The sequence below is a fragment of the Neovison vison genome, chromosome 11 (assembly GCF_020171115.1).
Source record: "Neovison vison isolate M4711 chromosome 11, ASM_NN_V1, whole genome shotgun sequence".
Classification (NCBI taxonomy): domain Eukaryota; kingdom Metazoa; phylum Chordata; class Mammalia; order Carnivora; family Mustelidae; genus Neogale; species Neogale vison.
In genome coordinates this window covers 87,528,825-87,545,710 of record NC_058101.1, presented here as the reverse complement: position 1 = coordinate 87,545,710, position 16,886 = coordinate 87,528,825, and the positions used below count along the sequence as shown (strand labels likewise).

The window sequence follows — 16,886 nt, the reverse complement described above, 5'->3', positions numbered from 1 at the left end:
CTTATAATATTCCTGGCACTGTGCTAAATGCTTTGCATTCTTTTTTTAAACTCAGTTCTTAAAAATAATCTTCTGAGGCAAATATTTATCATTATCTCCATTTTCTAGATGTGGAAATTGAAGTTTGGTCATGATTGGGCTGGTTGGCTTGCACATAATAGATTTAGTTCCCAACATAGTTTTCAAACTAAAGCCAACTGCAAAATTTTCTGAAGTTTGCTATCTTTAGCTAATGTGGCATTCTTTTCACCAGCTCTTCCGAAAAGCGAGAGCAGTGGCCCCGTCCATTATTTTCTTTGATGAACTTGATGCCTTAGCAGTTGAAAGGGGCAGGTAAGAAATATTTAAAAGGATTGCTATTAAATATTAGCAATTACATTGTAAAGTAAATTAACACTTCATATATAGATTTTATTTATTAATACATTTAGACTAAATAAAAACATTTTTTAAATTCATGTAGTTTTTTTCTCTTATACCCAACTATTTCATGTTATCACTTTATAATACTTTCATATACTTTTTTTTTTTTTTAAAATACTGATATCCATTTGGGACATTTGAGTTAATTTTTATAGCTTATTATTTATAGTTTTTACATTGTTTACCCTAGTACTGCCAGTCAAACTTTTTATATGCATATGATAAAAACTGTAAACAAAACTCCATTAAGGATAATTATACAATATAGTAAAACCAATTGTAATAAAAGGTGTTATTTTATAGATTTTAGTATTCTCTGGATTATATTTCCTAAATAGAGTTACAGTAGAATAAAAATTAGTACTAATAGTTTTGTTCCTGAATCTCAAGCAATAAAGATTATTTATATCATTTCAAACAGATTGTGTGTGTGTGTGTGTGTGTGTGTGTACAGATGTGTATGTGTGTGTATGGGTATGTGTGCATGTATCTTAACTGCTTACGAGTATGATTTTTTTCCTCTAAAAATGTTTAGAAGGCCTTTTAAAGATTATATATTACAAGTACTTCATGTGGAGAATGTTAATTTGTATGCTTTGTGCGTACCTTCTTGAGCTATATATTGATTAGAAAAGTTTTGCTTGGGATGCCTGGGTGGCTTAGTCGATGAAGCATCTGCCTCAAGTCCTGAACCCGGGGTCCTGGGATGGAGCTCTACTTCGGGCTCCTCTCTACTTCGGGAGTCTGCTTCTCCCTCTGCCTGCTGCTCCCCCGCTTGTGTGCTCTCTCTCTCTCCCTGACATACATAAATAAAATCTTTAAAAAAAAGAAAAAGTTTTGCTGATAATAATTACAGTGATGGTAGATGGCACCTTTTAGTCCCAGTGTTAAAGCCTGTAACAGACGTTGGTGCTCTTTTCTTTCCTGGGTAGAGCTGCCTCATCAGATGAGAATACGAACTATCATGAGGAGACTATTACTGGGTGGTAGTCTGCCCTCCTCTTCACTCTACCCATTGGATAACCTATAAATACCTACTGTCTTTTTACTTTATGAGTTGAAGTACTTAGACTGTCTTATTACTTCTGAGGTGAAGTGTCATAAAAGATTACAAGTAGCTCAAGTTCACCTAACTACAAGAGAAGAAACCAGAGAAGTTTGCTGAAGCAGTGTGACCTGCCACATTTATGTGACATCAGAGACATTTTTGGAGCCTAAAAAGGAACAGGGTGGGATACATTGTTAAATATGAACCAGATGTGAGGTAGTATATATAGCAGAGTTCTCATAAAATACTTTTGAAATAAAATGGTGTGAGAAATCAGACAAGGCACTTGATAGGAATATCCTGTTTTTGTGGGCAATTTGGCCCCATAGAAATTTGCAGATATTTTAGAGATGCTAGTGATTTGCAGCCTCCAGATATTATTTCCCCAATAGTCTTCACCATATTGTGTTTGTGTACCTCCGTCCTTCAGTGACTTATTCAAACCAAGGTCAAATAAATTCTGTGGTGTTTCCTTTGTATAGAAAAATTTTTGGTCATGTTCATTGATGTTTCAGAAAACAATAAGTGGTACCTTGATGGCTCAGTTAAATGTCTAACTCTTGATCTCAGCTCTGGTCTTGATGTCAGGTCATGAGTTCATGGTCATGAGCCCAAGCTCCTCGTTGGGCTCCACACTGAGTATGGAGCCTACTGAAAAATAAAATAGAAAGAAAGAAAACAACAAAACAACGATGAAGCTGATTAAAACAAAGCAAAAAAAACCATAATGCTCATGGTCCAAAGTAGAGACTTCTAGTTGGTTATATCTTAGGTGCACTAAGTTTTACGTAGATTATTTTTGATAGTCATAAGAATTTCAAAGTGTGATACTCTGTTTTCTCTTGTTTATTTGTTTTTTCTTTCTGTATTTCTTTTTAAAAATTGTGTTATGGCCAGCATTGCCTAGAAGATAATTGTTTTATCTAATAAGAATGCGGGCACCTAAAAACCAAAATATGTAAAACCTCCACATATATATTTTTGTTCTTCAGCTACTTGAATTGGACAGTTCCTAGAAATTGAAAAAACAGTTATTGATATGTACCAAAAGTATAAGATACCCAAGATACTAAACCAATTTTATGCATTGTTAAAGAAATAGAAAACATGGAAAAATTTAAAATTCCATAAACTAGTAAGCATTTCTACATAATATTGGGCTATAGAATAGTTATTGCTTTAATTTGTTCATTGTTTTTATGTTTTCTATGATAACATTCAGGTCAAACCCATATGACTAGTTCAAAAATAATGGTGCATAAAAAGACTGTTTCTTCTTATCAAGACTTTAATTTCTAAACTTAAAATGTTTAACAAATTGAGCAGAGAATTATTATATACTCTAGTCCCTATTATCTTTTGTTTGTTAAATCAATTATTTTGACTATTTGAAGTTACTCAAATTAGCCATGGAACTGAGGTTTGCAGCCAGGAAGCACATTGTAAATAGAACTTGGGTATATTGGGGCGCCTGGGTGGCTCAGTGGGTTGAGGCCTCTGCTTTGGGCTCAGGTCATGATCCCAGGGTCCTGGGATCAAGCCCCACATCGGGCTCTCTGCTCAGCGGGAAGCCTGCTTCCCCCTCTCTCTCTGCCTGCCTCTCTGCCTACTTGTGATCTCTCTCTGTCAAATAAACAAAATCTTTAAAAAAAAAAAAAAGAACTTGGGTATATTGTTTGCTTAGCTTTAGAAATATTTGTGCTTTCAGAACGAGAGATTTTTTTTTTTCATGCTTATCAAAGTATCTAATTACAACCACTATTTTCTCCTCCTCCCTGTTCCATTTAAATTTCTTTGGGGTTTGAAAAATAAATAAGCCTAGTGTTCACTTCTTTTTTTCTGAATACCATTTAAATTATGGGTGTTCTGAATTCATATTGTGAGTTAGAGAAAATGTTATAAGGTTCCCTTTATGAAGTGCTTTAATGATCTAAGATTTGGGAAAATTGAAAATGTTGTTAAAGTAGCAGAGCTCTTTGGAAAAGAGGTATTATATCAGCAAGTAAAGCACTGAGATAGGGAAGAGGCATAAATTAAACTGAGCTAATAATATTAGGTAATACTCATTTAGTGCTTGTTATGTATTAGAAATTGTTTTGAGTGCTTTACAGGTGAAGGAAAAAAAACCTCACAGAAAGGCCTCTGCCTTAATGCAAGGTAGGATATCATACAATTGACAGTTGGCTCCGGTACTCTGCCTGAGCTTCATACTAGCTTAAATATTTACCCTTTTCAGGGTTGTAGTCAGGAGGAGAGAGCAAGCTGGGCAATAAATCATTGGTCAGCCTTGTCCTGGGCAGTAGTCCTGTCCTCAGAAGTGGAGAGATATAGAGCAAGTCCCCATATGCTGTATTCTCTTAGACCAGTCTTCTTTGATAGATAAAATAGCCACTGACTAACCTGGAGATGCCTAGAAGATCTTCCTTGTTTAGGACATTCTAGTTAGTCTCAGGATCCTGAATCATCCTCATTTCCTGACATTGATTGCCTGGTAATGCCAAACCTTAAGCATGATTAGAAGGGGTTTGAAATTAGGAACTTACCCCTAGAGCTAAAGAGGCTCATCTTGTTTGTTTAATTAACTTCTAAATAATGTGACTCTCTTTGTTTGACCTCACTCACTATTTACGGTCTTTTTTTATTTTGTTTTAGCTTGTACTCATTACAACAACCTTGTGTAGGTCCTATTTTCATCTCAGTTTTACAGGTTAAAAATCTTAGACATATAGATGCATGAATATGATAGCTCAAGGTCATCAGAGCTGGGATTTGAATTTAGATATTTTGACTCCAGGGCAGATATTCTGAGCCACTTTTTGACTCGACTACCATACCACAGATTCTAGGATTCCAGATATTAGTAGCTAACTAACCTTTCAATCTTGTATTTATTGTGCATTTTCTCTGTGAGTTACTTTAGTAATGACCCTGTTTGTCTAACTGGGCTGTTGTTACATTCCTTTGCCAGCATTCATTCATTCATTTGTTCAGTAAATATTTATTGAATGCGTAGTCTGCAACAGGCTTTATGTTGGGGTTAAAATAGTGACCAGGACCTAGGGCAATTTCCTTAACTTCTCTATGCCTTTTTTTCTTTATTTGTAAATTGGAGATGATAGTACTAACAAATTTTAGGTTGTTAGAATTAAATGCACGTAAAGTGCTTGACACAGTGCTTGACACAGTAGCTGGCATGTTAGTAACAACTTAAAAAACTTTAGTGTTTCTTATAATGTCTGCATAGATATTCTACTGTTAATAGTAATAATTTCCATATAGATAGAAATATAGTAATAGACATAGAAATAAATCCTGTCCTAACAGAGTTTACATTCTAGTGGCTGAAACTGAAACATTTGGGAAATTAGAAAACAAGATCTACAGATGATGGGTACTATGGTATTTCATCAGTCTAAGATGCCTTTAGTGGTAAGACACATCATTATTTTTCCTCTCCCTTTACCCTACAACCCCCTGCCCTGCCTCTCAAATTCATAATATCGGAGAGATTATATGATAATTGTCTTTTTCTGATTGACATACTTCGCTCAGCATAATACCCATAATACCATAATACCCAACAACATTCCATCCACGTCGCAAATGACAAGATTTCGGGGGTTTTTTTGGTGGTGGTGGTGGTGGTGAGGTTTTTTTATGGCTGCATAGTATTCCAAGATGGGACCAGGGAGGGAGATAAACCATAAGAGGCTCTTAATCTCAGGAAACAAACTGAGGGTTGCTGGGGGTGGAGGGGAAGGGATAGGGTGGCTGGGTTATGGATATTGGGGAGGGTATGTGCTAGGTGAGTGCTATGAATTGTGTAAGACTGATGATTCACAGACCGGTACCCCTGAAGCAAATAATATATTATATGTTAATAAAATAAAATAAAAAGATACATCATTATTATATATAGCATTACTGATGAAAAATGTAGCCTTAAACTGTGATATGAAGCCAAGAAGTCACCAACTCCAAGAGACATCCGATTTCAAAAATTTAAAATAGGAAGAAAGATTTATCTTAGAAATAGAAAAAAGTGGGGTCCCTGGGTGGCACAGTCACTTTGAGCATCTGACTTTCGGTTTCAGCTCAGGTCATAATCTCCTGGGTTGGGGGATGGAGCCCTGTGTTGGGCTCTGCACTCAGCATGGAATCTGCTTGATTCATATGCACGCGTGCACTCTTTCTCTCTCTCCCTCTCTCTCTCTCTCAAACAAATAAAACCTTAAAAAAAGGAACAGAAGAAAGATAGTAACCTTGTTATTTGGGAGAAAGAAGATAATCTGTTCTGTTTTATAAAAGCGATGCTATTAAACACAAAAAATATTCAGGATTTTGTTTTATGACTAGAATGTAAAAAAGATGATTAAATATATAGAAAAATGAAAAAGATTAAGTTCCTAGGTAAAAGCTGACTGAATGAGAGTTTCTGTAAGGTGTTGGGAGAATCTGTGATATTAACTACTTTTTTGTTACTGCATTTAATCATTTACAATTGTTACTTGGAGTGGTTGGGGAAAAAAGGAGTTCTGAGCCAACTTTCATTGAAAATGAAGGTTTCAGGCTTAGCAGCATTCTGAAAAGAGCGCTGAATTTAAAAATAATGATCAGGAAATGCAATATCCTCTTTTAATAGCATATCCAGATTTCAGGTAAATTCAGTGATTTCGCAACACTAAGCACTGTGGAAGAAATTTTGTGAGTATCATTTTTCTAAATGACACTTTCAAGGAGGGTAGTACTTTTTTCTAATGTGATATTTATGGTACTTTTAAAAATTTCATAAAATCATAAACTTTTATAGCTGAAAAAGTTGTTATAAGTCATCTTGTGCAACTTTTGTTCTTCAGAACAGAAGCCCCTGGATTTTAAGACCTTAGGCACATAATCCCTTTATGGCCTGGGCACATGTTTTCATGTTTTCTGATTCAGTGCTCTTTGAACTGTACTACTCTTGTCTCTTATACAGTCAGGATTTGAGATTGAAAAAGTGTGTTTATGTTGTAGTAAAAATTCTCATGTAGGTAAATATTTAAAGAATATTTTTATGTTTAGGAAATTCTAACAATAACCGCTTATTAAATACTTTAACCACTGTTTTGTAAATCTGTATTTCAAATCAATGAATTAAATGCCTAGTTCCTTGTATGCAGATTTTCCTAATTTATACTTGATTACCCCAGATATAACATGGTTTTCACATTTGTAAACTCTTAATATTAAACAGAAATGCTGGGGAAAAGAGAGCAAAAGAAGAAATGCAAAATGTCTAACATTTTTCATTTTAATAGTTTTATGAAATGTAGCAGAGTTTTGTGATTATTTTTGTTTTGTGTCTGTGCACTGTGGCTGAATACCATACCACAGATTAAAGGTACAGCTTTCCTTAGAGAGATGGGCTGTTGCATCATTTTATTAGAAATTGGGAATTACTTTTTGTTCTTGTAGGACACATAGGTCTCTTATTGTAGTTCTGTTGTCTTTGAAATGAAAGCTTGCTTGTGTTTCCCATCCATTAAGAAAATTATCATAGGTAATCTTCATGTTCAGAGTAATGCATATTTGGCTAGCCTTCTTTAGGCCTTTCTTAGGCCTCTTCCAAGCATCAGTACTGACTATGGGAGTGTGGGAGGTAGTTTTTAAGAAACAAAGTCAGATGCCTACCATTCAGAACTCCATGATATTTAAAAATTAATACTAGAAAAAATTTAACTTGGATAGATAAGACGCTGGTCTGTAATTTAGAAATCATACGAAGGGGCAAATGATGGGGCATTTCATTTTATTGAAGGAGTTAAAAAGGAAATGTTCATATCATTTTTGTGAAAATTTTAGTATTGAAGAATACAGTCTGTTTAATCTGTACAGTCACGGCAGTGACATTTTTTTAGGATAGTGGTTTGCACACCTTTTCTGTACCAGGCCAGTTAGTAAACATTTTTGTCTTTTTGGTCCATGGTCTCTATTGCAACTCTTCATCTCTGCTTCTATATTGCAAAAGCAGCGATAGAGAATATGTAAGCCAGTAAGAAAACAGTTGGCTGGCCACATTTAGCCTGTGGCTATAGTTTACTGACCCATTTTAAGATACCCTAAACGTCCCTTAGGTCCATGGCACTGTATGACTTTTGAATAAGAATAACTTGGAAAAGGGCCTTGACTTCTAAAGGGAAAAGAGAATTAATGTTTTAGGAAAGTCTAGCTTCAGTATTTTCTACAACTGAACATCTTTTTTCCATTGTTGTGTTGCCTATCTCTAGCAGATAATAAAGTTTTATAAAATCATTTCATTATGTTAGTGATTACACATTTGTTTTTAAACTTTTTCTTGGAGTTGGTTTTGATTTCCTAGGATGTCAGTTTTATGGTTTTTGTTTCCTACTGCACCTTTGAAAGTCAGCCAAGAATATTTCTCAGCCCATAAAACATTTTCACTGTGCTATTCTCCAGCTAACTCTCAATGATCTGTGGAAATAAAGGGCAAAGGCAGCTGGGTAATGGGAATCCAAAGAATTTCCTTCACCTAATCATCAACATTTAATACAGCCACCATTTCCTCCTATAATAAATAGCAAATTGGACAAGTAGGAGTTTCACTTCTTTTCTATTTAGAAGTGCCAGTTGGAGGTGTAAGTAATGAGTTTTTGACTATGAATATTTTTATTAAAAATAATGAATGAAGTAAGTTTACTTGGGGTCTACACAATACCAACACAGAATACAGAATTATATTTTCTTTTTTTTTTAAAAAAAGATTTTATTTATTTATTTGAAAGACAGAGATCACAAGTAGGCAGAGAGGCAGGCAGGGAGAGAGGGGGAAGCAGGCTTTTTGCTGAGTAGAGAGCCCGATGTGGGGCTCGATCCCAGGACCCTGAGACCATGACCTGGGCCGAAGGCAGAGGCTTCAACCCACTGAGCCACCCAGGCGCCCCTCTATCTATATTTTCTAATTCAACCCCCTTGTTCATACATGCCAGTAATTACAAAATCCTCAAAGGAACAATAATATCTTCATGATCTTATCTCAGATGTCTAGCACAGTGCCTAGCAAAGAAGCACCCAGATGTTTATTTTTGAATAAAGGAATGAAGGCTCAGAGAAACTACAGATTATGTTCACTTGGTTATTAGTGGAGTCTGACTTCAATATATTTTAGTGTCCTTTGTGAACCAATTTTCTTTTAAAATTAAATACTAAGACTGTCTTTCAGAATTTTCTCACCTGTCTTATGTTCATAGAAGCACCATCATTTTCATTATAAAGAATCATTTGTAAGCTTTGGAATATATTCACCTGTCAAAGAGCTCTAAAAAGAAATAAATTAAGTGATAATTGATACTTTTTTCAAAAAAACTCAGTAGTTTTTATACATACTAAGTCTGAAAGTGGGTGTGGGCTCACCAAACTTTGTCAGTTGTGCTAAGGATACAGAATGATACTTATTCTTTATAATGTACCTGATTGCAAAGTAATCAAATGATGACAAAGGATAGCAACAATAATGAAAAATCGTATTTTTTAGGTTAAGTGAGGAGATATTTGAGAAAGATTCTTGCCTTCCTTGGTATACTAATTAATTTTACAGAACGGTCACCAAGTTACCCTCTACCCAGACAGCTATTCAATAAGACTTATTTTATTGTAGTTCAACTTACTTTAATCAAGTTTTTTTCAAGCAAGCACCCAAGTCTTTGGGTACCAAATCCTAGGTGTCTGTAGCTATACTTAGAGCATATAAATGAAGATCCTGAATCAGTATCCATCCCCCTCCACACAAAAAAAGCAAAAGTTCATTTAGAAGACAAAAGAGAGCAGGGGGAAAAAAACAAAACAAAACAAAAAACAGATGAGAACTTCTTTTGGTATAGATCCAAGAAATCAAACAAGTAGAGATTTTCTTCTAATTAGTGTGTTTCTTGATCCAAGCATTTCTGTATCTGCGAACAATCCTATAAGTGTATTATATTTCTCTGTTTTAGAAAGATTAGAAGGTTTTTCATTTAAAAAAATCATTTAAAAAATCTGAAAAGTCTAAAAATACTCTTATCTGGAAGTTTTAGCTACTCAGATCATTCCTTGAGGACTCAAAGGAGCCCAAGCTACTATTACATTTGAACAGCTAATACATAGTTAACATTAAAATGTAAAGAACTCTAAGTACCAATGTACAGCAATCTCCTACTAATACGTCTTACAGAAAGAAAGAACCTTAGTTTAGTTTATTACAGTTACTGGCTTTGGCATGCCAAATAGTTATGAAGAGCTCCAGAAGAGCAGTTCTTGTCTTAGTATTATGTTGGTGGTTTTCATGGCAAAATTAAGGAATTTTGATAACTTTCTACCATGTTGCAAGTAAATCTAGGTAGGGAATTGGCAGTATGAATCTGGATGTATGTACTGACGTGTGCTATACTAACTTCTGAAAATCTTCTACCAATGGTGTCAGCAACAATTTATATACCATACACCCCTATTTAGTTTATTTGTTAAGGTAATGTTAAAAAGTTATAGATTTTATTGTTAAGCCAATTATAACAGTGATAATTATAATAATGATAATGTTTATAATTACTGCCTGTTAACATTTTTTTTGTGCTGAGCATTGTACTAGATCTTCTATACATTTTATCTAATTTTGAGGAAGGTATGAGCCTACTATCCAGATTTTGAGAAAACTGAGGTTCAGAGAGATTTACGTATCTTTTCCACAAGTTTACACATAAAAATAAGTGGTAAAGCTGGCATTTGAACGCAAGCTTATTGAATATCAAAACTCCTTCCCCAATTCAAAGCAGCCTTCCCAATGAGTACTAACCAGGATGATTTTTAAAACTTCATGTTATATAATAGTTCATTATTTCCTGTGACTTTAACTAAGTTCATTTATCAGTTTTTTGGTTGAATCTTTCTCTATATAGAGAATCATGTCATCTGCAGGTAGGGAAAGTTTTACTTCTTCCTTGCTCATTTGTATGAGCCTTTATTTGTTTTTGTTGTTGTCTGATTGCTGTGGCTAGGACTTTCAGTACTTGTTAAATAACAGTGATGAGGGTGGATGTGAGGGAGTCTTGTTCCTGACTATAGAGGAAATGCTCACAGTTTTTCCCCATTTAGATGGGAATTAGTTGTGGGGTTTTCATATATGGCCTTTATTAGGTTGAGGTAGGTTCCCTGTAAACCTACTTTGTTGAGGGTTTTCCTCATGAATTGGTTGTATTTTGTCAAATGCTTTTCTGCGTCTATTGAAATATTCATATTTTTTATCCTTTTATTAATGTGGTATTTCATGTTGATTGATTAGCAGTTGAATCACCGTGCAACCAGGAATAAATTCCACTTGATCATGGTGAATGATTTTTTTAATGTATTCTCAGTTTTGGTTTGAGAATTCTCAGATTTGGTTCTTGAGAATTTTCACATTTATGCTCATCAGGGATATTGGCCTGTAGTTCTCTTTTTTTGTGGTGTCCGTACCTGGTTTTGATATCAGGGTAATGCTATACAACAATAATGAAGCAAGAGAAAGAGAAATTAAGGAATCAGTCCCATTTACAACTGCACCAAAAACCTAGGAATAAACCTAACCAAAGAGGTGAAAGACCTATACTCTGAAAACTATAAAACATTGATGAAGAAATTGAAGTTGTCACAAAAACTGGAAAGTTATTTCATGCTCATGGATTGGAAACAAATATTATGAAAATGTCTATACTGCCCAAAGCATCTACACATTTAATGCAGTCCCTATCAAAATATCACCAGCATTTTTCACAGAACTAGAACAAATAATCCTAAAATTTGTATGGAACCACAAAAGACCCTGAATAGCCAAAACAGCCTTGAAAAAGAAAAGCAAGCCTGGAGGCATCACTATTCCAGACTTCAAATTATATTACAAAGCTGTTAGTAATCTAAACAGTATGGTACTGGCATAAAAATAGACACATAGATTCAATAGGATAGAAAACCTAGAAAAGAACCCACAGATATATGGTCATTTAATCTTCAACAAAGCAGGAAAATATCCAATGGGAAAAAGACCATCTCTTCAACAAATGCTTTTGGGAAAACTGGATAGCATCATGCAGAATGAAACTGGTCTGCTTTCTTACACTACACATAAAAATAAGTTCAAAATGGATTGAAGACCTAAATTTGAGATCTGAAATCATAAAGCTCCTAGGAGTGAACCCAGGCCACAAACTCTTTGACAGTGACTGTAGTAAATTCTTTCTAGATAATGTCTTCTGAGATGAGGGAAACAAAAGCAAAAATAAAGTATTGGGATTTCATCAAAATAAAAACCTTCTTTGCAGCAAAGATAACAATCAGTAAAACTAAAAGGCAACCTATGGCATAGGAGAAGATATGCAAATGATATGTCTGATAAAGGGTTAGTATCTAAAATATGTAAAGAATGTGTTAAACTAAACATCCCCCAAATGAATAATCCAGTTAAAAATGGGCAGAAGACATGAATAGATGTTTTTCCAAAGAAGACATATAGATGGTCAACAGACAACGAAAAGGTGCTCAATATCACTCATTATCAGGGAAATGCAAATCAAAACTGCAGTGAGATACCACCTCACACTTGTCAGAAAGTCTAATATCAACAACACAGGAAAGAACAGGTGTTGGTGAAGATGTAGAGAGAGGGGAACCCTCTTGCATTGTTGGTGGGAACGCAAACATTGGTGCAGCCACTCTGGAAAAAGTATAGAGGTTCCTCAAAAAGTTAAAAATAGAACTACCATGTGATCCAGCAATTGTTGTACTAGTTATTTACCCAAAGAATACAAAAGTACTAATTGCAAAGGCTACATCCACCCCAGTCTTTAAAGCAGCATTGTCTACAGTAGCCAAATTATAGAAACAGCTCCCCCTGCTACACACACAGTGGAATATTATTACTCAGCTATAAAAAGAATGAAATCTTGCCATTTGCAAGGACATGGATGGAGCTAGAGAGTATTATGCTAAGTGTAATAAGTCAGTCAGAGAAAGACAAATACTGTATAATTTCGCTTATATGTGGAATTTAAGAAACAGAACAAATGAGCAAAGGAAAAGTAGGCGGGGCAAATCGAAAAACAGACTCTTGGCTGTGGAGAACAAACTGATGGTTCCCAAAAGTCAGTTGAGTTGGGGGATGGGTGTGTGTGTGTGTGTGTGTGTGTGTGTGTGTGTGTGTTTGAGGGGGATTAAGGAGGGCACTTGTTTTGATGAGCACCTGGTGTTGTATGGCAGTGTTGAATCACTGTGTTGTTTATCTGAAACTAATATTATGCTGTATGTTAACAAGTGGAAGTTAAATAAAATCTTAAAAAAAATAATTCATTATAATAAGTACAGAATTGTAATTTTCTGTGTCACCATTTCTAGATCAATGGCACTAAGAAATGAGCATGTTTAGAAGCATCTTCTCTGCTTCAGTTATTAGACCACTTTTTTCAGAAAATTAGTTTGAGCTGACATATGTTAATTTTCCTTATTATTTATTTTATTGGATTATGTTCATGACAATTAGTGTGGGGATGTTAGGAGTGTGAAAAAAATTCTCTTCAAAAAACTGCTTTTGGCAATGAGTAAATTGAACTGTGGGGTTAAGAATCACTTGTTTCTCTAACATTGTATTTTAGTCAGACTATACAGATGTAATGAGTATTGCCTTCGTTAGCTTGGAAGTTTTACTGGGAGTCATGGCGAAATGGAAAAATACATACTTTTATGTCATTCTCTATGTTAACAGTTTATACAAAGTTACAGTTATGCTGAGCACATGCTGCTCACAGAGCTAAGGACAGCTGGAGAATATAACTCACTATGTATGTCTCTACTTTTATAGGATATCCTGTGAACCTAAAATAGCTTATTTACTGTCAGGCTCATGCTGAATATTGATCACACTCTGACAGCATAGATTTAAGCTAGAAAACTTAAGGCATTATTGATTCTTGACATTCATTAGTTTTTGCTTTCAGGTTTTGAATTTTGGTGGTTCTTTCTTTTAAATTGGCATCTATTTCTTCAGTACAATTAAGTGTTTTTTTTCTTTCAACTGTAATCAATAGGTCTCCCTCACTGTGTGACGGTTTAAAAGATAGCTGTTACAGGTATTTCAACCTACTTTGGCACATTGGTGTATTTGGTTTGCGAAACTCTGAAGTTATTTATGCTTTATAGTATTATGGAAAGAGTATAGACTCTGGAATCAAGTACATATGTGTTCACATCCTGCCTCTGCCATTTGCTAGTTGTGGAATCTTAGGCAAATTACTCAACCTCTCTGTGCTTCAGTTTTCTTTTTATATATAATGAGAATAAAAGTAGTATTTACCTCACAGTGCTGTTATTAGGATGAATAAAGTAAGTAGTCCATGGGTTACATGGTACAGAGCAAGTTAAATATGTGTCATTCGTTATTAATACAGTATCTGGGAGGTATTCAATGGACAGTGGGTATTTTTTTATAATTACTTATGAAGGTTTTCCCTCACATCTTCTATGAGACATCAGAACTCTCCATATTCCTGAGGCTATAGGCAAGGCATAGATAAACTGCCTGTGTGGGAAGAATATATACTGAGCTTTAATAATGCCACAAGCAAATGGTTTATCAGGAACAGAAGAGCTTAATTTTTTTTTTTATGGGAATCAGAGATCTTGTTCAAGAGATTATTTTTAAGTCAGCCCAACAAGGTGAGCAAGGAATCTTAAGAAATCTCTGATTCTGATAGACTCTTAAGATGTTTAATTTTTAAATTAAATAATTATTTATTAGTTATTGTCGGCTGGACAACATAGGTAGAATTTTAAATATGTGGAATATTGTTTACAAAAGTGGAATATGATAGTTTTTCTTTAGAATTTTTTTTCAAAGACTAGTCTAACATGAGTCAGTTTAAGAATGTCGTGGTATTGGAAATGACTTATAAAAAACAATTCATTTGTGGGGCTCCTGGGTAGCACAGTCAGTTAAAGTGTTTGACTCTTGGTTTTGGTTCAGGTTGTGATCTCAGGGTCATGAGATGGAGCCCTGCCTTGGGCTCAGTGCTGAATCTGCTCTACTTTTTCCATCTCCATTAGCCCCTCCTACTTGTATGCTCTCTCTCTCTCTCTCTAAAATAAACAAATCTTTAAAAAATAGATAATGCATTTGTTTATGGAAGAGCCAACTTCTTTCTGAGGGATAGAGTTGTGTTCTGTAGGTAAATTTATTACTATAATATCAACACATTTTATTGAAAGTATAAAAGACTTATGTTAAAAAACTTTTTAATTGTTTAAAACATGTTTAATTATCAAAACAAATTGTTTAAACTGGTTAAATGTTTAAAACTTTAAAATTGTTTTAAAATAAAAAAAAAAATCTGCTTACCTTTCCCAGCCTCTTTTTTTTCTTTTTCTTTGCCTAAAAGAAAAGGTATTAATAATTTTAGTGTTTTCATAACTTACAAGCTCTATCTTTATAAGAGATTTTTATTTTTTAAACAATATTGACAAAACGAATGTGTTATGTGATTTTATTTTTTTTTAATTTTATTTATTTATTTGACAGACAGAGATCACAAGTAGAGAGAGGGGCAGGCGGGGGAGGGAAAGGAAGCAGGCTCGCTGCTGAGCAGAGAACCCAATGTGGGGCTTGATCCCAGGACCCTGGGATCACGACCTGAGCCAAAGCCAGAGGCTTTAACCCACTGAGCCACCCAGGTGCCCCATGATTTTATTTTTTATGGATTATAGCTTATTTAAGTACTCTTATGCTTGGAATTTTTTAAAATATAAATTGTTTCTCCCTTAATTTTTTTTTTTTATTTTAAAGATGTGTATAGAGGAGCCAGAACTATAGTTATTGTTCCAGTGATGTTACCATCTTCATGGTATTTATTTGAAGAAAGTATAATTCATACTCTTTCTGAATTTTGCTTTAAAAAGGGCTAAAAAGAAAAATCTTTTTGTATTTCTTTTTCTCCCCAGTTCATTTTCTTTCAGATGGTTGTATCCATTATTCATAAAAAAAAAAAAAAATCCAATTCCCTCCCAAGTATATAGGTTTCCTAATGAGATGATTCATTTTAAAACAAGTTCACATTAGGCTTGTCAGGATCAGGTAAAGAATATAAAAGCAAAATTGGACCTAGAACACTTGGCTCTATTCTTGACATTTTTTTTTTTTTTTAAAGATTTTATTTGACAGAGATCACAAGTAGGCAGAGAGGCAGGCAGAGAGAGAGGGAGGAGGAAGCAGGCTCCCCACTGAGCAGAGAGCCCAATGCAGGGCTCGATCCCAGGGTCCTGGGATCATGACCCGAGCCGAGGCAGAGGCTTTAACCCACTGAGCCACCCAGGCGCCCCTATTCTTGACATTTTTTAATGAGTAAGCAGTTATTCGTATGTATGCAAACAAATACAGTTTCTATTACTAGTGTAATTGATACTTAAGACTGAGAAATATCCTGTTTGTACCTTTTTCAGTATTAGCTGCTGATTGTAGAGGTCATTTTACAAAGAAACCTCTGAAATAAACCTTAACTGTAAATTTTGGCTATAGACTGTTATCTTAAGCTATCAATAATTGTATTGGCTTCAGTATTTGAGAATCCTGAGTACACTCTTGATCTCTTTGATTCCTTTTGATAGTCTTAGGAAAATTCTCAGGTTTTAGTTTGTCAGATATGGCTTTTATTTTATTCTCTTTTTTCTCTATGGAACTGTCTCATATGGTACTCTATGTTTCTTAGTTTTCCACTTGATTCCATATGTCTGTTACACTGTTTTCATTCTTTTTTTCCCCTCTTCTTTGTGCATCAGTTTGGATATTTTCTACTTGCCTGTTTTCCAGTTCAAGAATCCTCTGTTCTCCTGTGTCTAATCTGTTACTCTCTTTTTTTTTTTTTTTTTTTTTTTTTGACAGAGAGAAATCACAAGTAGATGGAGAGGCAGGCAGAGAGAGAGAGAGGGAAGCAGGCTCCCTGCTGAGCAGAGAGCCTGATGCGGGGCTCAATCCCAGGACCCTGAGATCATGACCTGAGCCAATGGCAGCGGCTTAACCCACTGAGCCACCCAGGCACCCCTGTTACTCTCTTCTTTTTAATTTTTAATTACAGCTTTTATAGTTTTGGGGTTTCGAATTTTCATTTGACTTTTTCTTATGAATTCCAGGCCCCTGATGATGAAATTCCCCCCCCCATTTTCTTGGACAAATCTTGGGAATTTTTATTTTTACTCTCTCAGTTCTATCCCTTTCTATATTACATATTGATTTAATATTGTTTTACAGATTCTAACTCCCTAGCATCTCTCCTCTTCTTAAGACAAAACTAAAAGAAATATATATATTATGATTTTGTTGATAATTGGTGTCTTGGGTTTCTCTCATTTGTTTAAGTTTTTTTTTATTTGG

The 16,886-nt window shown here is 34.7% G+C and overlaps 1 protein-coding gene across 1 annotated transcript in view; it reads left to right on the top strand.

The window, feature by feature from the left end:
- SPATA5 (spermatogenesis associated 5) overlaps positions 1-16,886 on the top strand; it is a 352,343-nt gene that overhangs the window by 95,846 nt on the left and 239,611 nt on the right. The window contains exon 13 of the mRNA XM_044224059.1: positions 254-333. Coding sequence (XP_044079994.1) covers positions 254-333 — 80 coding nt within the window. The remainder of the gene's footprint in view (positions 1-253; positions 334-16,886) is intronic.